This window comes from Microtus ochrogaster, chromosome 5 (assembly GCF_000317375.1).
Source record: "Microtus ochrogaster isolate Prairie Vole_2 chromosome 5, MicOch1.0, whole genome shotgun sequence".
Classification (NCBI taxonomy): Eukaryota; Metazoa; Chordata; class Mammalia; order Rodentia; family Cricetidae; genus Microtus; species Microtus ochrogaster.
Window position 1 is genome coordinate 64,060,156 of NC_022012.1, and position 20,764 is coordinate 64,080,919.

Sequence of the window (20,764 nt, forward strand, 5' to 3'; positions counted from 1 at the left end):
TATATATATATATAACTTAGTAACCTAGCATAAAGTCCTGGAGGGTCCATCCTAGACACAGTACACGTCAAAACTCCAGTCTGTACATGGCTAAATAATATTCTGTCACATTTTAGAGTTTATACTTTTGAGCTATTAAAATAATGCTACAGTGCTAGAGAGATGACTCAACAGTTAAGAGCCCTTGTTGCTCTTGGAGAGGACCTGGATCCAATTCCCAGCATCTAAATGGTGGCTCACAGTCATCTCAAACTCCAGTTCCAGAGAATCTGATGCCAGTTCTGGTCTTCATGGCACCAGGCATGCACATGGTGCACATACATACATACATACATCCAGAAAAAGACACAACTCATGCGCGTGATATTTTTAAAAATTTAAGAAAAATAATGCTCCTTAGACATGAATATGAATATTCATATCTAAGTGTTTTATGAACATACATGTTTATTTCTTTGGGCCTATACCTACAGTAGAACCACTGGCTAATAAGATAATTTCAAGCCATTACCAAGAGCCCACTTTGCTACATTCTTGAAAACCACTTAAACAGAAGGGTCTCACTGTCGCCCAGACTGTTCTTGATCTAAGATCAAGCATTTCTCCCACCTCAGCCTGACCAGGACCTGGGATATAGGTGCACACTACCATGCCTGTTTGTTCATCTTCTTGGTGGGTAGGTTGTTGGTTTGATCTTGTTGGAGCCAAGGTTGAGATAGCCTCACGTAGCCCAGGCTAACCTCAAACCTCTCTGATAGAAGATGACCTCAAAGGCCTGCATTCAGCTGCTAGTACTGGGGTCACAGGTGTATGCTGTGCTGGGGATTGAACCAGAGCTTCATGGATGCTAGACAAGGGCCAGCTGAGCGATTTCGTCAGCCTTTCTGTCTTCTTCATTATACCCATCCTTGTGGGTGTGAGGTGGCACAGTATCCGCACTTTTTTTATTTCTATAGAGCTTTTGGTGTCTGTTGAATTTTTAAAGATGTCTTTTTTATATATGTTGTAGAAATTGCATGAAAACTTATGAGATCATCAGAATCAGCATGGGACTAAGTCTTAAATTTTATTTACGTAAAAAATGTTTTATCTGGTTTATTAATGCTATTCTTTGTTTTTGATCCTTCCAGAGACAGCAGTTGGGCACAGCTGTAGAATTAGAAATGGCTAAGATGCTTGAAGAAAATACGAATATCCTTAAATTTGGGTATCAGTTTACACAGCAGGGACCCCGAACCAGGGCAGCCAATGCTATAACGAAAAACAACGACTTAGGTAAGATGTATGGAATACTGAGCCAAGCTATTTTTAGAGCTAAATTAACATAGAAAAATAACCTGTCCTTAGTGTCCAATGCTGCCCAGTGAGTCGGAGCTGTGCAGGTTGTAGTGGTCTTCATGTTTGTTACCACTTCTGTGACAAGCATGTAATAGCTTTAAGTGAAATTTACCATGACAGGTGTTTTGTTCGTGTTGACAGTTGCTCCTTCTGCTTTGAAACAAAGAGTTTGGCACCACCAGAAAGTATTTTGCCTATTTATCAAGCAGAATCAGACAGAAATTCAGTTTTCTATTATGAGATACAGGATAAGTACAGTTTGACTCCCTAGCCTCTCTGATGCGTGCAGTGGCCTCCTGCACTTGCCCGCCTCAGTGATCTGTTCTCCTCTGCTCCTTTTCCTGCTGAGTCTCGTGGTCTGGATGGAAATGAACTCTCTAGTCCTGGACGAGTTAATAAATACTGTGCTCGTAATTTTGTTTCTCTGTATTGCCAGAAAGTGACTTCCTTTTCAGTTAGGCTATTTACGCTAAACTGTTTTACAAGATTCATTGTATAGGCAAGAAGTAAAAATAAGTCCTCTCAACAGTGGGACATTTCTGAGCAACTACTTCTTTTAAGCTTCATCCAGATTTCCTTTACTCTAGCTACATGAGCAGTGCTGTTTAATTCCCTTTGTGACAGTTGCCCACAGGATATTTTAGCCACTTGCTTTTCAAAAGAGAAAATAGTGTTTTGTGTACTCCTGGTTCTAGATGCAGATTTCAGTCAATTGTCCTGGTGTTGGTTCCCATCATTTATTCTCCTCCAAGTGTTTTGACTTTGCTGCTTAGAGAAGTGTTTTTAAGTCTGGACTGACTTTGTTAGTAGCTAGATAACTTTCAAAACCTGGATTACTGGCTTCCCTCCCCTAGAGAGTCAGATTTAGGACAGGGTAAACTTGGCGCTGGGACCCTCACAAAGTGTCCAGTCCTGCTGTAGGCAGCTCGTGCTCACTGAAATCCTAGTTTGGTTATCAGGAGACATTTCGGTTTCTGAGTCTGGCATTAATGCATATCGTGAACACGTGTGCCATATGTATTTTACATGTCGTGAACACATGTGCCATATGCATTTTCTACTTAACATTTGTCACACTTTGAAAATTGTTGGGGAATATTATGGTAAGATGTGTGACTTCTGTTATGCTGCATTTGTTTAACTTTGTGAAGCTGTGATTCTTTGCCTGTCTAAAACACCTGACAATCCTAATAAAGAACTGAATGACCAATAAGGAGGCAGGAGAAAAGATAGGCGGGTAGGCGGGGCTGGCAGGCAGAGTATAAATAGGAGAACTCTGGAAGAGAAAAGGGAGCGAGAGAGAACAAGGACACCAGGGGCCAGCCAGCCACAGAGTAAGAGTGAAAGATGTACAGAAGAAAAGGAAAAGCCCAGAGGCAAAGGTAGATGGGATGATTTTAGTTAAGAAAAGCTGGCTAGAAACAAGCCAGCGTGAGGCCAGGCATTCATAAGAAAGAATAAGACTCCATGTCCATGGTTTATTTGGGAGCTGGATGATGGGTCCCCAAAAAGAGCCAAAAGAGTAAAAATAAATAAATAAATAAATAAATAAACAAACAAACAACAAGTTGTAGTTCATTTAAAGTGTCTGTCTTCAGATTTTTTTTTTTTTCTGAGCATGGTCTTGCCATTATAGCTCAGGCTGGCCTCAGACTCCTGGTGATCTACTGCTGCCTCCACCTGTGGAGTGTTTTGGATTATAGGCATGAGCCAGCGTGCTAGGCAGACAAGGTGGCTTACTGGGTAAAGTGGTTGCCTCTGAAGCTTGACAACCTGGGTTTGATCCCTAGAACCTATGTGACAATGGAAAAGGAGACCCGTGTCACACAGTTGTTTCCTGACCACACACACACACACACACACCATAGGACATATGCACACATGCATTCACACATCATACACAAGCATAGTAAATAAACATTTCAAAACAAAATAGTCTGTTTTCAAACATTACAAGTTTTTTACCATAGGGACATGTTGCTGTCAGGAGTTATGTTCAGAAATCATGTCTAACCCATAGCTGGTATTTGTAAAAAAGTATTTAGGGACTGGGATACAGCTCAGGGATAGAGGGCTTGCCTAGCATGTTCAAGGTCCTAGGTTTGGTCTCTAACAAAACCAAAAAGAGGAGGGGGGAATAAGGCTGTAAATTTATCTTTATTCAGTTATAGTTTTCTGGTAAGTGTATCATCTTAAACTAAACCAGACAAATCTTCCATTTTCCTCTCCTGAAACTACCTTAAATCCCAAAATGCCACCAACATATAGTACCCCAGTAATCTCTGTCATGGATAGATGACACCCACAGGAATTGTGTGATTGCAGCCCATAAACATAATAGTAGGGAAGTCCCTTTTCGTTAGGTCCCTGGGGTTATGTTCTTGTCACGCCAGCTGTGACAGATGCTGTGCCCAGGCCGACAGAGAAGAAGAGTGTTAGAGAGCATGTGGATGAGGGCAGATACGGGTGTCCTGGCTGCCTTATGTGGACTCCAGCTGACAGCTGAGTGGCTGGCCACAGCAGTGTACTGTGGGGATAAAGAGGCCATTTGGAAGAAGGTGCAGTCTGTCACAAAGCAGAATTGAGAAGCTCACACTTCTGCTAGGAATTTCCTAGACTCGCCTCATGCTGTCCTGTTCTGATGCAAACTAGAGTTACAGACACGGGTCACACATGTAAAGTGACAATAAGGACATTCCTGGAAGGGGCGGCTTATGTTGGAGGCATTTGGGAGCTCGTATAGCTATATGATTAACACAACACTTTAAAAGAAAACATTGTTTTAGAGACTGAGAGTGAGGTTAGTTAAGACTTATTAACAAAAATTGGACCAGGTAGATAACAAGGACACCAGGTGACAAACCAGCACTCTGTCCTTTGCCCTCTGCCTTGTCGTGCACACAGCAGATCCTCAGATCTGCTCCTTGCTTCATTTTCTCTCAGTGCACTGTGCTCTCTGCCCAACACAGGGATCCTGGCGGCCTGACCTGACACAGTCTACTGGGCAGATAACTCGCATTCAGCTTGCAGACGGGGTTATATCCGATCTCTGTCCTGGTTTTTATAATACCTTCTCGTCTTCTTACTCTCGGCTGTCCACTGAAATCCTTCTGCCTACTCGTCATCTCTCCAGCTAAGAAAGAAGTGTCCCAGCTCTAACAGAAGAGGTTGTATGGAACACATAGAGCAGTCACGTCCCCACTGAGCTGATATCTCTACACTAGCTAACTGCATAAGCAGCTTTCTATGGTGTTTTGTTTGCTGTGCGCTGTCCTGTAGATCCTGTCTGTAACACCTTTAACATTTTTTTAGCATGCATTTTAACATCTGAAATGGTTTGCCAAAACCAGCCAAACTCTACTCTAAGAATTGCTTGCTGTTTCCTTTTTTGGCATATATTTGTATTTATTTATGGTCTCCTTGGCTTTTTCTTCCCTTTATTTTTCAGTAGATACTTGAAGCTTGTTCCTCATTACTATAGGTTAGATCAGTCAGGAAAAAGTGAGTAGGTAAGTATAGTTCGTGGAGACTGTAGCCTTTGCTTTGATTTTCTGACTCTACTCAACCAATGACTGGACAGTCCTTATACACACCAGTAAATGTCTGGTCCCAGCAGCCAGTAGTCAGAATAGCATGGGAACAGCCATTATTCCCTCTTGACTAGCTCCTCTGGCAGCTGATTCAGACTGAAAAGAGGCAGTGCCTTGTGACTGGCTTTCAGAGGGGAAGTGGGAACCAATAATCAGAGTCTGAGTGTAAAGTAGCAAAACCAGTAGCGCAGGAGTACAGAGCCTCATGGTAGCAGGTTGGCTTTTCCTCACTAGAAGCATGGCTGACCACGTCTCAGCATGTATTCTTGGAGTGTCAGACGGAGAGGAGCACTAAGCACTTGCCATGTTCTCAACACTGCTCTGTACAGCACTTATCACATGGCTGTCACGTGAAATACCATTATTCTCCTGTTACAGAGGAAAGCTCACACTCAGAGAGGCTGGGCGCCACAGCACACACTCCACAGGAGTGGCAGAGCTGTGCTGATGTCCCCTTGCCAACACTGCAACCTGCTACTCTGTCCTTTGGAATAGTGGTCAGCCATAGTGTCGAATACTGACATGGTGGCTCTTGGCAAATGCCCTGGGTGACTGATAGTCAAAAGAACAAGCTAGCTGAAGCCCTTGCTTGTACCAGTGAGCTCAGAATGATTTCATGTCAGCAGTCCATGAAAAGACTGAGCATTGTCAGGCATATGGATCTTGTTTGCTCCATCATCTGAACTGGTTAGCTGACCACTTTCTGAAGTCAGCGTCTATAGTGCCCAGAAGGGAAATTTATAAAGAGAAGGGAAATTTGGAAAAAGTTGTCAGTTAGTACCTTTAGACATGATGAAAGTATTTCCAGATTCCTTCAGTGTAAGGAAATATGTTGTATCTAATCAGGGGAATATTCAAAATACTTTAAATAAAACTTTTTAGATTTTATTTTGTGTATTGGTGTTTTGCCTGCCTGTATGTCTTTGTACCATGTGTGTGCTCAGTACCTAGTGCAGGCTAGAAGTAGATGTCAGATCCTCTGGAACTGGAGTTACAGACAGTTGTGAACTGCCATGTGGGTGTTGGGAATCGAACCTAGGCCTCTGCAAAAGCATTTATCCATTTCTCCAGGCCCCTAATATAACTTCTTAACCAAAGCTTGCCAATGTCATTGTAAATGTTACTGTATTAACCGATCATTTCTCTAAACTTAGACATCTTTTTCTTTTTTCTAGAATCAAATAACTTGAAACTTGAGTGCTGAACACTCACTGACTACTGTACTGAATACTGTGTTTTAGGTCCTACCCTGCTGTTATGTAAGCACCTACATCCTAAGACACGTAGCTCTTGTTTAGATGATTTTCATCAAGTAAATGACAGTGGCAGATGGCCGAGCCTTCTTTGTTAATGGTCATATGAATCAGAAGTACTTGATTCATCTTTATGAGACATTAACTGCTATGGAGAAACTTGTTGCAAGCAAGTTAGCATTTTGTAAACGCACAGGGATTTATAACAGGCTTTTTTTCCCACAGTGCGCAAGAGGCGAATTGAAGGAGACCACCAGTAAGAATGCCGAGGTTAACCTTGGAAGCCTGCAGATCACCAGAGGCTCCTGTTGGGACAGCAGATGTAAAAACTTCCTGGGGAGAAGGGAAAAGACTGGAAATCTTTTTTTTTTTTTTAACTATATGTAGTATTTTCCTAGCTTAAGGTATTATATTTGATTTGTAAAATCAGTGATGGGTAGAATTATATTTGTAGCCTTTCTACTGAAATCATTTTAATTTAGCTTAATTGAATGGCTTATAATTTTTAGATAAAAATTTAGAAGTCATGTATATAAGAATAATTTTGAACACCTTGAGGACCAATCTTTTTAAATCAAAAAGGGACATTGCTGACTCAGTGTTGCTCCTTACACATAAAGGGTAAGGCACATGGCAGTTTCCTTTTTAAAAAAAATCCATGAATTTGGCGAGAGTTTGCTTTTTCCTTATTAGGGAAATAAATTTTCAGAATTTTAAAAGATGGCTCAGCATCTGATTTATCTCCATAAGCCAGCGTAGGCCTCCAGGAGAGAGACCGGTCCTCCTCTGGGAGACAGAATGGGCCACTGTGTTGCAGGCTTCTGGTCTTATCAACTGAGCCTCAGCTACACTGGGGTTTTTGTTTGTCTGTCTGTTTGTTAATACTCCATAATACTGCCCCACTGCCTGCCTTGTTTAGAAGTATAGTTATATCTAAGATTACTACAGTATTTCATCTTGTGGGCATTAAATTTTTGGAAAAGCTAATGGTTAAAGAGCATCGAAATAGAGAGGTTATTTTTCTTCCCCATAAAAGGCTCTTGGGCAATACTCAGTTACTTAGAGTAAAAGAAAAAAGAAAGGTGCTGTTAGATATAGGAGGGAGTTCAAGCCCAAGAAACTCGTTACATGGCCATTAAAGCTGGTGAGCACTGTCAGTTAGAAAGTAAGACAAAGACATGAGCTAGCTATGGTGACTCGCTCCTATAATCCTAGCACTCGGGAAGCTGAGAAAGGAATAGTTCCAGATGTTCAAAGCCAGCCTGGACTACATAGGAAATTCCAGGTTAGCTTGGACTACAGATATGAGAACCCAGGTCAAGAAAAGAAAAACCTGTACTGTGTGGTAAAACGTTCCTTACATGATTGCGTAGGTGCACTGCAGCATTGCATGCATAGAGTTAATCCCCACTCCACAGTGTTCCAGCCAATCGCAAAAACTGCCATTCTTCGGAAATCCAAGTTTAGCAGATGCTTCCTTTCATCTTGTACTTTTAAAAATCCATATGGTTAAAAAAAATTCCTATAGCATAGATTATGTTTATCACCCAGGCATAGAGTGAGGACTTGAGACCACACTGCAGACTGGGGTTGGCAAGGCTGCACACTGATGCCCTGTCCCAGAGCAGCTCCTACAGAGGGAGTAGCAGAGGCGTTCACGGCCACAGGCAGCAGAGGAAAAGGTCCAGTGTGAATCCGTTGACTTTGCTTAGACCATTCCAGTTCTGTTCTATAGTACGTTGTATAGCTGAAGAAAATACTTCTTTATAAGCAACTTAAGTCTGAACTCATTTGATTAAATAGATATGTCTTAAGAATTATAATGGAAAGCCGGGCGGTGGTGGCGCACGCCTTTAATCCCAGCACTCGGGAGGCAGAGGCAGGCGGATCTCTGTGAGTTCAAGGCCAACCTGGTCCACAAGAGCTAGTTCCAGGACAGGAACCAAAAGCTACGGAGAAACCCTGTCTCGAAAATTAAAAAAAAAAAAAAGGAGGCCAGGCATGGGGACGCACACCTTTAATCCCAGCACTCGGGAGGAAATCGCAGGTGGATCTCTGCGAGTTCCAGGACAGCCAGAGCTGTTACACAGAGAAACCCTGTCTTGAAAGAAAAAAAAATTTCTAATGGAAAACAGTGTTTACCTTGATCTTTAAAAGTCTGGCACCTCTTGACTTTTTAGTAACTCAGTATTTTTAAATTCCTCTGAGATTTTTATGACATAGTAATAAATTAGGACTTTGCAACAGTTTTAATTTTAAGCCAGAGATTTTCTAAGCCCTTGAGTTTTATGTCAAGTTAAATGGTTATCTAAGAATAACATTCATGTTTTTAAATTGCTCTTTTAAAAAGCTTTAAATTGCCCATTTCATAAAACTGTGTATTTGTTTTTGTATTGTTACAATTTTCATTATGTCTACATCAAAGTGTATACATTAAATTCAATGTTACTGGCTAATATTAATACCTTGAACGTAGATTTTGGTGCTATACACTTATTATAGCTGAAACCTAGTGGAGTTTAAAGAATAAGTAAAATACATTTTCTAAAGGTGCCTGTCATTTCAAAGACCAAATAAACATTTTGTATTGAACATATAAGCAGATGTTGGTGATTCCAAGGAGAGTGTCGTGGTCATTAAGTTACATATTATCCCTGGTCACATTAGCCACACACTTATACAAGGGGCACACTCCTGAAGAGGTGATATAAATAGAACCTTAAAAATTATTTCCAACTGATGATCCCTTCATGTGTTTTTCTTTAAAGGTGATATAATAAAATTATAAAAGAAACTGCCTTAATAAAGTATTAGTTGTATATACCGTATGTTTAACCCTTATTGCCACTAAAAGATATTATTAAGCATAAAACCTGTGGTTCCCAGGGTTGTCTCAGTTTTTCTGTACAAAGTCAGGAGCCACTCTTCCACTGTTACCCAGCAGCTGAATCACAGTTCAGCTGCAGTCACAGCCACTGCCGCCCTGAAGCCGTGTCTGGCTGTGTCCTCCAGCCCTGCTCTGCTCTGAACAGCATCAACTGAAGGAAGACATGCCACCCAAGAGAAGTGAAGCTGTGAGCATTCGAGAGACGAGTGCTACTGATGCTGCCGGACACAGGTGTGAGCTCTGGGGCTGAGCATCTGTCTGCTGGCCTGTCTTCTCCATCACTTCTCACAGATCACTACATTTCTAGCTCATCCTCCCTCTTCACACTTAGAGCTGCTACCAAACTGAGAAAGTAAGGCTTCATGTCCTGTTGACTTTTCTGCACTGTAATCTGATTCCGCTAATCTTTCCTTCTAAAGATTAAACATAGGAGCTGGAGAGATGGCTCAGTCATTAAGAGCATTGGCTGCTCTTCCAGAGGTCCCAGGTTCAGTTCCCAGCAACCACATCAGGCAGCTCACAATCTCCTGTCACTCCAGTTCCAGAGATTATACCCTCTTTTGGCCTCTGTGGGCCCTTGCACACATGTGGTACACATACAGACAAGCAGGCACACACACAGAAAATAAAAATATGCAGATTTTATAGTAAATATAACATCTCATTTAAATTTCACTTTTCAGTCTGTCATTTAGAAGGGCTAACCTTGAGCCGGGCGGTGGTGGCGCACGCCTTTAATCCCAGCACTCGGGAGGCAGAGGCAGGCGGATCTCTGTGAGTTCGAGACCAGCCTGGTCTACAAGAGCTAGTTCCAGGACAGGCTCCAAAACCACAGAGAAACCCTGTCTCGAAATACCAAAATAAATAAATAAATAAATAGAAGGGCTAACCTTGAGATCAGCTAGAAAAAAAAGACACTTCTGAGTAAACTACATTAATCATTGCCACATAATACTTTTTATTTATTTTTTTAAATATTTATTTATTTATTATGTATACAATATTCTGTGTGTATGCCTGCAGGCCAGAAGAGGGCACCAGACTCCATTACAGATGGTTGTGAGCCACCATGTGGTTACTAGGAATTGAACTCAGGACCTTGGAAGAGCGGGCAATGCTCTTAACCTCTGAGCCATCTCTCCAGCCCCCCACATATTACTTTTATGTTTTTGCTTTGTCGTGTATTTTAGAAAGCCTTAGCTAACGGGCAGAGTTGGACCTGGGTACCCGTTTCAAAGGCCAGGCGAAAATAGACTGTAGCACTAAACACACTTGCTCTGTCGTCTGCCGCTAACCCATGCAGGTTCACACCGTTAGGGCACCCCCACCCTTAGATATGCCATTGTCAGTGCTTTGATACAGAGAAAATCCCATAAAAACTTTCAGATGCTGTAATTTGTATATCCAGATAAGCTTAAGAATGAATTCTCGGTACTTCTTTTTAAAAATGTGTGTGTGCGCAGACACTTTATGTGTACACATGCCATGGCACACGTGTAGGTTGGGGGACAACCTATGAAGTCTGTCCTCTCCTCCTGGAAAGCAAAACTAGCACCTTTACCCTCCATACCAGCTTGCTGGCCCCACAGTTTTTAAAGCTGGGTTTGTATGTTTACAACCTGTAATCCAGAAAGCCCAAATACAGTTTTCACAAGGGCACCAAGGACACAATATCTAAGAGTTTTCTTCCTTTCTCCTTGTTTTCATTGCAGAAGCTATACTATATATGCTTTCAACTGAATAAGCAAAATGAAAAGAACTCCCAGTGCAGAGTTCTTATACAACTCCTAATAATTCAGATATCTCAACTTCGGTTACTAAGAAAATGCAGTTGAGGCCATGTAGTATCAAAGCAGCTGGTTGTGCAGGTTGAGCCACTCTGTGCCCTTACAGAATGCCTGAGTTGTCCTGAAGATCTCCAGCCCCAAATGCCAATGCCAGAGTCAGAGCCAGTCACTTCCTGCTCTTCAGCCTCCAGCCTGCACTCTCTAGTGCCTGCTGTTTGCTTCTCCATCTGCAGATCTGATGCAGCACTGATGGCTGCTGAGACAGACTGGCATGCATTCTGTTCACTGGATCTGCTCACCATACTCACTGTATCTTCGCTGGTGTTCCACAAATGAGATCCGTGCTTGAGTTTACTTCCTGCAGTATTCATCTGTCTTAGTTAGGGCTTCTAGGTCACGATGATTTTGTTTTCTCTTTTGGATTTTTGAGACAGAGTTTCTCTGTGTAGCTTGGGAGCCTGTCCTGGAACTAACTCTTGTAGAACAGGGTGGCCTCGAACTCACAGAGATCTGCCTATCTCTGCCACCCGAGTGCTCAGAATAAAGGCGAGCGCTAGCACCGCCCAGCATCATAGAAACTCTTATAAGGGACAACTTTTAATTGGAGCTGGCTTAGTTCAGAGGTTTAGTTCATTATCATGGAGCGAAGCATGGTGCATGCCAGCAGGCATGGTGCTGGAGAAGGAGCTGAGTGTTCTATATCTATTCTATTGCCAGACAGCAGGAAGAGAGAGACTGAGCCTTGAGCTTCTGAAACCTCAGAGCACACTCCAATGACACTTCCTTTAACAAGGTCCACTCCCTAGTGGCCAAGCATTCAAATATACTTACGGGGTCATTGCTACTCAAAGCACCACATCATCCAACAGCCATCTCCAACTCAGAGAACACAGCTCCCCTGCCACCAAAGTCAAGTTGAGTCTATTGCGGCCCAGAGACTGTCTTCTGTCCCAGCACACAACAGAAGTATCCTGGTGGAAGGCAGAGCTGCTCCACCTGCCGAGAGCCTGGTTTCTCCAGATTGGATTTGGGGAAAACTGTAGCCCTCAAGACTGTCTTCTCCATGATTAAAGGTGACAGCAAACTGAGGTCACCGAGAACAGGACCCTTCGTTATTGTGTATCTTTGAATGTTTGAGTTTGGCTTGGCACTATAGACACCCCCCTTCCTCCCCGGTTATCCAGCAATGTGCCTTTTTAAAGGGCCTGATATTGGGGTGTACATTTAGCCTTTCACCGGTTGCCACATGAGGACACTGCAGTCTTGTGCTCTTGAGGGTGCAATGTTCCAGGCACTGCCTTGGAGGCAGACTGAAGCATCAGGAGACAGGTTTCTCCTTCCCCTCAGCAAGAATCATTGTTTTCCTTCTCTTGTGGCTAGTAAATACTATTCTTGATGCAGTGTGGAAATTTCAAGTTCTGAAGCTAAAAAGCCAAGGCCTGAGTGCCAGCAGATTGAGATCTGGTTTGCAAATGGCCTCCTAACTGAATGTCTGTGACGTCTGTGGCAGAACAAGAAGCAGCAAGTTCCCTCTAGGTGTTTCTCAATTGGTGTATGTAGCAATTCTTAACAGTTTATTTCATCTCTGCTTAAAAAGAATATGACGGTGAGGTTTCTTTTGGTTTTTGTTTAGTTTTTAGGTCAGGTTCTCACTGCCTGGGCTGGCCTCCAGACCAGGAGCTCAATGAACTCAGCCTCAGCCTCCTGAGTAACTGGGACTACAGGCATGCATGGCTTTGCACAGCTGAGCGATACGTTTAATTAGTAGTCCCAAGATTTTAGATTTCTGTGCCTAGAAATTGCTGTTTACAAAGTGTTTCCCAGGCTGGGGTAGAATCCTAGCACATAGCCTGAGGTAGTAGAGTCCTGCTAACCTAAAGCCTAAAAAAAAAAACAAAAACAAGCTTACTGATTCCTGTCTGTTAGGGACTCAATCTTTGTATCTTCCCCAGTCCTCATGCTGAAGATGGGCCTTTGGAAGGCAGAGGGAGAGAAAGTATGCACGCACACACACAAAGCCCTTGTGAATCCACATCCCCACTTTATTTCTGTTCCAGTCTTGAAGATACACCACATTTGGTTTGTTTTTGTTTTGAAGCCTGAATAGGCCTTTATGGCAGTAAATGTTTCTCTGTTCTTTGAAATGAGGCATTAAGTAAGGTTTTTCTAACACTAACATACCAAAACACTAAATGCTTTGTAAGTAGAAAAGCAATGAATTTTCTGACATTTCATAAGTATTATCCACCCAGTTTATACAAAACATACAGTATACTAAAACAAATAACTTTATTAAGGTTCATCCTGTATTCGGACTTTACGTACAAAGATGCCACTGAGGCCCACTGCTTTGTATGATAATCTGATTAATAAACCCTTTTAAGATATAAAGCTTATTAATTCCTAAGCTACTCTTTCCTGCCTATTACAGACTCTATTTTTATCCTCCTCAAATTCCTGTACTGAAGTCCTACCATGCAGTAGTGGTGGGACTTGGGAGATGGGCCTTTGGAAGGCAATAAGAGTATATAAGGTCCCCAAAGTGGGACTCTCATCCTGGACTAGTGGCTGTTTAAGAAGAGATAGAAGACTCACTACCATGTGAGGACCAGCAGGAAGGAGCTAGCTGTCTACAAGCTCGCACGAGGACTGAGCCTTGATGCTAGGGGTATGAGTGATGAAGCCTGTGGGAGCCAACCAGTCTGTAGGCTGCACTGCCATGTGTTTCCCTGTAGAACCGTACAAAATGGTCAGCAGTTGGCCATCTTTGCATCAGTGCTCAGCTGTGTCTGCCATAATACGTTCCACTGACGGTGGGGATGGGGGTGGGGGGGGGGTGACTGGTACCCAGTGTCCTTTGCCTAACTGTAAAATCTGTCTGCTGTATGTGTCAGCTTAGTTTATGGACAGACAAGAATGAGTGTTGATATTTAACGGAACCATATGAAATGATTTTTTTGTTTGTTGGAGACAAGGCTGGCCTCAGACTTACAGCAGTCCTCCTGCCTCAGTCTCTCAAGTGCTATAATTAGGCATGAAGTTGACCAAAATCACCGTTTTATGAGTAAAAGTGGCCGTGCTCTTTGGTCTTCCGAGGATGGTGAGTCAGGGAGCTCTCCTAAGTAGGAGAGGATGAAGGTGCTACAGGCTGGGTCTGAACAGTGCCCATGTGTGTTCTCTGAAGCATCCCAGCTACAGATGCTGAGCTGGGCCAGCAAACCGTCTGTGTGGCCAAACACATGCAATACAAAATTGCCAAACAGTGTTGCCCTTCAGATGTTAAGCTTTCCTGCATGGTGTGTGGAGTTGGCCAAGAAGTTCGTGGACATATCAGAGGCTCCTAGTCAGCACCATTTAAAACAATGGTTCTCAACCTTCCTAATGCTGTGACCCTTTAACACAGTTCCTCATGTGATTCCCAACCATAAAATTGTTTTCATTGCTACTTCATGACTATAATTTTGCTGCTGTTCTGAATCATAATGTAAATATTTGATAAGCAGGTTACCTGCTATGTGACCCCTGTGAAAGAGTTGTTCAACCCCAAAGAAGTCATGACCCGCAGGCTCCCTGAACCTGGAACTGAAGCTAAGGACTTCTGAGTATTCTCAATGAGTCTAAATGTTCTTTCTGGAGCTAATGCTAACTGAAATGTTTATAGCCACAACACAGCTATAAAAGTATAAAGGGGGCCAGGCATAGGGGCACATACATTTAACCTCAGCCCTCAGGAGGCAGAGACAGGCAGATCTTTGTGTGTTCCGTGGTCCATGCCAGTCTAGTCTGCAAAGCAAGTTCCAGGCCAGTCAGGGCTACATGGTGAGATTTAAAAAAAAAAAAAAAAGTATATGTATGTATGTATATGTGTGTGTATATGTGTGTGTGTACACATACATACACACGCATACATGGAAGGAAAATGGTTTCTGCATGGCCCATGTCATTGGTTTATGTGAGTCAAAATAATCATCCTTGCTTTAATATATTTGAGGGGTTTAAGGAGGACCTAAGCAGTAGACTCATGTTCAGCAGACAGGAAACCCTGAATTCAATCCCAGCACAAACAGAAAACTAAGGAAATTTTGACAGACACCACACATTTCACTTCATGCTTCAGTCTTCCTCTTCTCCCCTTGGTCTCTTTCTGGAGGGTTCATCTTCTGAAGAGATATGAAAAATGGGTTATAAAATTCATATAGGGCATTTCTGGGAGCCTTGTCCAAACTAGTTCTGAACTGACAGGAGAAATTTGCCCCAGAGACCTGTGTTTACACAGCACCATCTCTGGGCTCTCAGCTCCTGGGACTTGGATTTCCCTAGGTGCCTGTCAGGGTAGGAGGTACACTTTTCATTCAATATGGTATTTCTATCACACTACTTGAAATACATTATTTTGTTTCAGTACTTCTGTAAAATTAAGTATTTTAACGTCTGATTTTAGAGCCTGGAGAGTCGGATCTTGCAGAGAACTCAGGTTCTGTTCCCAGCACCCACATGGCAGCTCAAAAGCATCTGTAACTCTAGTTGAGGGGTGAAGGGGTTCCATCGCCATCTTCTGGCCTCCAGAGGTACTGCAAGCGAGGTACACTCCAAAGAATTTAAAAACTGAATTTGAAGAATGTTTCGGTATGTTTTTGTGGTTTTCTTTAGAAATTTTTACATCTGTATACACACATAAACATGAATTAACAAGTAGCCACTATTTAAACATTATTGCAGCTGCGATGCTTATCCCTGCCTGTGGAACCCAGAGCAAGGTAAGTGCTAGGAAGACACTGACTTAGTACGTCCCAGCAGCAACAGCACAGGGCCCTCACGTAACTATGATTTCCTGTGTCTGTGATGCTACAAGAGAAAAGGGAAGCCAAGACTCGGCAGGAAATAGTACAGATGGAGACACCTCCATTGCTGCTCTATCCAAACGGCAGGCACTGGTTATCCACATAGAGCATTTGCCCTAGAGGAGCCTAGATGCCTCGGGGCCCTGAGTCCTGCCTGGTCCTGCCTGATACTTGCTGTGTAGTTGAAATGCCTCGTCCTGGCCTGTCTGGGATTGTGCGTGTGGCCTCCCAAGACCCACCCTGCCAGACAGCAGAGTCTCTGCTCTTATTAGTGCACTGTATCACTGGGCATCAGTGGACTGTGCAGCTGTGTTCCTGCTTTGTGAGCTGGCTCTGGATACAAGGTCACCCTGGAGCTAAATAAATGTAGCTTACCCCTGTCACTCGTGAGTGTCTTGGCTTTAAGAACTCTTCTGGCCTTGTCGTCTTCAGATCCTTCATCTTTGCCATCCAAGGAAGACAGGGCTTGTTCCTCTGAATGAAAGGGATTATTTTAGGAAGGGGAATTTTCTTTGGAGGGACCCTTCTTTCCCTGGCTGCGGCCATCTTAAGTTATAACCGCCATGATTTCCCCTGTGTAACCCTGGCCTGCCTTCTCTGCCCTTTTCCAGCACACTATAGATGAACACAACCGTTAAAATGGCTGTGGAGCTTTTTGACAGACCTGGTACCATCTGTGCAAGGAATGTGATGCCACCTCCTTCAGTATTTGTTCCCTACAATTAGGTACTTCCTGCTTTGGGTGAAGGGCTGCACTGTCTTGACGGCTACATCAGCTCTGTCCTCTCACCGAGGGTGCAAGGATCCTGCTGGTGTGTCTGCAATACACTGCCTCCTGCAGTTCCCATGGGCCTGCCTGCCTCAGACTCGGCTTGTTGGCCAGGCTCTTCAACCAGGATCACATACGACAGCCTCGCTTCTCTGGATCATGCTGGGTCCCTCCATCCAACTCACAACTGGTGAGCCCCTCCCTTTTCCCCACCTCTGGCTCTTTCTCAGTGAGGACTTTTTCTAGTGTTGTTTTTGCCTTTTGGCTTTGTTAAGTCCTGGTTCTATCCAATCACAGCTCTGTCAGGCTCAGAGCCCTCGGCCCCCACCTTCTGTGTGATGACTCACTGGGTGGCCTGTGCCTTTCTTGGACCCTTCGGGCTTTGCCCCACTCCCCACCCCCACCAGCTCCTTGAGTGACTACTCTCTCCTCTTCTCTTCTCTTCTCTTCTCTTCTCTTCTCTTCTCTTCTCTTCTCTTCTCTTCTCTTCTCTTCTGCTCTCTATTCTTCTCTTCTGCTGTTCCTGTCCCCAGAGACTAGTCTCCCCTCATTCCTTCCCCCTTTTCCCATTCACTTTCCCCCAATAAAAAGCCCTCCATGTGAGTTCTGTTTCATGGCATCTTTCTCTCACACGCTGCTTTGTTTTAAATTACAACAAACTGCTGAGCCATCCCTCTAGCCCCCAAATAGTGAGTTCTTAACTGTGCTAATATATACATTCCCCTCCACAGGCGCATCCCATGTGTAGAACAGGTGTTGTGCTGTCTGGAGATGTTGGTTTCACTTAACCTTTTCTATGGGCAAGTGGCCCTAACCAAAGCAAAACGGAAGGGGAAGTGTGTTCTATAGTCTTGAGTGAATAATTTGAGCAAGATGAAGATCCCACCAGAGCACAACTAAGCCCCACCTACTGAAATGAGCTCTGACACTGACTTACTGTGAACTGCTTCCTGGTAATGGTTTTCAGTGGTCTCTAGTCTGGATGTCGTGTCCTCTTCTCCCTCCTCTTCCTTGTCCTCACCGTCAGGCTGCTGGATGGTGGGACTAGAATGCAGCTCATCCTTCCCCTTTGACCGCAAGTTCCGTCGACTAGACAGCCTTCGGCGTTCTTTTTTCTACATGTAAATGCAAAGTTTCAACTTAAAAAAAGAAAAACAAACAAACTACTTTTGGCAAGATGTGGTATCGTGCACCTGCAGTGGAAACTGAGGCAGGAAGACATCTTAAACCAGGAGCCCAAGACCAGCCCATGCAATACGGTGGAAGTTTCTCCAACAGAAAAGAAATGGGGAGGAGGGAGAGGGAAAATGGAGCTACTTTGTGTCCATTCAAACCCATTTTTAAAGCAGTCTGCTGCCCCGCACTGCTGTAACCCCACAGATTAGATGGTTCAGTGGGGTAAAGGCAACACATGAATGAGAATGCAGGAACGGCCCCTAGCACCGTCCTGATCAGAACTGGTGCAAGCATGCCCCCCGAGAGCTGTGGACATCCCCCACTGCTGCCACTCACAGCTCAGAAGTGGCCAGCCTGAGAAACCCCTTCTCAAATGACCCTCTGCGACAGTGGAAGCGGGCCGTGCTCATCACTAAACCTGACCTCTGAGGCTCCACCAAGCTCCCAGGCTTCTCAGGCCTTCCTACCGTGGCCTTCAGTGCAACTAATATACCCGGCTTCCGACAACAGGCTGAGGAGACTTTGCCAGGCATGCCACTCTTCGGAGTTAAAAGAGCCGAGCCAGGGTCAATCAAGTCAGAAAGGCTCTCTGGGCCTTCCTGTCATCTTTTTCCTCCCTGTGGTACGTACCCACCAATCACACCCAAGGCCTTGCACAGGCAAGGCTAAGATTGTGCTACTAAGCTGTACCCAAAGAACGTGTTGATTAAGTTCAGAGAAAGAGCTCTTGATGTACAAAAGATCCCACATAAAGCTCACCAGACATACCTGAATCTCTGTGCGTGGCCACTCAGGGTCACAACCAGACACTGGTAGGATTCTAATCTGTGTCTTTGAACTTGGGTTCTTAAACGAAAGGGTCAGCTTTTTATATGCGGTACCGTCTGCACAGTGAGGTCTGTCGGGTAATGAACAGGAAATATCTGTCTCACTCTCACTTTTACCAAGAACACCCAAACCGCCCATGAGCCATGATGACCTCACCCTTGAGCAGAGCAAGGAGGCAGGAGGACCACGGTTTCCCTTTGTTCACCCACTAAGGGAGAGTGAAGTGGACTGCCCCAGAGTATGAGGAGAAAGAGGCAGGAGGCCACATCAAGTGCTTTCCACAAAGAACAGGCCCAACTACAATCACAGACGAGGGTCATGAAATCTCAGATCCACAAGAGTGGAACATGCACTAGCAGAAACATTTTGAGAACTGAAAGATGTCGCCTCCAACCAATAAAAGTAGGAGGACGGTTTTAAAAAGTAGGTGGCCAAGTGTGTGATCTTGTCTCAGAAACAGAGTGAACCACAATGGCTCAGGATGAGACAAGAGTCTCAGCATGGAAGCAACCTGTAATCCCATCACCCAGACAAAGGCAGGAGGATTGCAAGATTGGGGTAAAGATGGATAGTGAGTTCAAAGCCAGCCTGGGCTACACAGCAATACCGTCACAAACAGTAAGTGCCTTCCTGAGCATGGGACAGCTTGTATGTGGGTCCTGAAGATCAAAGAAAGGACCTAAGGAAAGATTTGTGCCAAGCAGTCAAATACTACCCCAGTGTAGAGCTCAGAGCAAGGGCAGAAAGCAAAACCTAAGAGCTGTGCACCGTCCAGGATACTGATGGAGGAAGGTCATTGGTTAATTAATAAAGAAACTGCTTGGCCTCATAGGTTAAAACATAGGTGGGTGGAGTAAACAGAACAGAATGCTGGGAGGAAGAGGAAGTGAGCTCAGACTCGACAGCTCCCCTCTCCCAGGCAGACACAATGAAGCTCCAACCCAGAATGGACGTAGGCTAGAATCTTCCCGGTAAGCACACCTTTGGGTGCTACATACATTATTATAAATGGGCTAGTCCAGGTGCGAGAGTTAGCCAAGAAGAGGCTAGATATAATGAGCCAAGCAGTGTTTAAAAGAATACAATTTGTGTGTTATTATTTCGGGGTATAAGCTAGTCAGGCGGCCAGGAGCTGGGTGGCGGAACACAGCCCGCAGCTCAACAAGATACTTCTAGAAAACATTCGTAAGTGGGAAGGTTGAGCACTAACTGTGCCAGGTTTATGTACTATTTAACACGACATCCCTGTGACACACATCTTATAGCTAAGGAAACTGCAAACTGGTAAGACCCTCAAGACTATATAACCTTATGGTTGTTACACAACACATTTACTAATAATATACACCCAACAGGACCTTATTTTAAGTTTATAATTGTTTTTCTAATTTTCAAAGTTGTGCAGCCATGATTACAATCTGATTTTAAAAAGTTCAGCAGCTTCATGTATCCACTACCATGGTAATTACAGTACAGTACCTCTCAAGCTACCACTGCTTTTGTCACACACACCAGCACCACATTCTGATGGCACTTTAGCTTTGGGGGGGTTAGTTCCACTAGAGGGTTAAGGACACGCCAACTGGCAAGCTACAATGGCGAGTCTTTTCCATGAACCCTGGCCATTGAGAAGCCATGGACCAGTCCCTTGTAAGTTTTCTTAGCATGAGCTGGTTCTCCGAGAAACCTGTAGTTAACTTTAAACACTCGTCTTGGAACCAAACAAGGTGGTTGGTGAGCTGCTCTATGGAGTGATGCCAGTCCAAAGGGTCAGGCTTTCAGCGTCGCTGCTCTGCCTTGGTCTTCAATAGCAAGTAGCGACCGGTGAAAAGAGAACGTTACCTAAAGGTGAGTTTGGATTTAAAGATGGCTTGTCCCCGGAGACCAGTGTCTTCCCGTATAAACAGCTGGTTGTGGTTGTTCTGTAGTGGAACTTTGTAGACATCGAACACTTCACTGCCTAAATGCAGGGACATGCTGGAGAGGGGAAACATTTGTATTAAGATGCTTAGTGACCAGTTTAGGATCCTGTCCTCATATAGAATTCACAGGGAGGAGAAAAAGAAAAAAAGATGCTCTCAGGGCTGGAGAGATGGCTCAGTGGTTAAGAGCACTGGCTGCTCTTCCAGAAGTCCTGAATTCAATCCCCAGCATCCACATGGTGGCTTACAACCATCTATGAGATGTAACGCCCTCTTTTGGTGTGCAGGTGATGTGGGAGTGATTTCTTATTAATAAAGAAACTGCCTAGGCCCATTTCATAGGCCAACCCTTAGGTAGGCGGAGAAAACAGAA

At 44.0% G+C, this 20,764-nt stretch overlaps 1 protein-coding gene across 2 annotated transcripts in view; it reads left to right on the plus strand.

The window, feature by feature from the left end:
* The window catches only part of Tmod3 (tropomodulin 3), a 64,306-nt gene extending 55,318 nt beyond the window's left edge, over positions 1–8,988 (plus strand). The window contains exons 9-11 of one of the 2 annotated variants that reach the window (XR_003376957.1): positions 1,131–1,275; positions 4,308–4,505; positions 6,407–8,988. Coding sequence is in view for 1 of the 2 variants with exons in the window: in XM_005347620.3 (XP_005347677.1) it covers positions 1,131–1,275; positions 6,407–6,441 (180 nt within the window). In the remaining variant the exon portion in view is untranslated. The remainder of the gene's footprint in view (positions 1–1,130; positions 1,276–4,307; positions 4,506–6,406) is intronic. The other variant, XM_005347620.3, reaches the window with a different exon arrangement.
* The last annotated feature ends 11,776 nt before the right edge of the window (positions 8,989–20,764 follow it).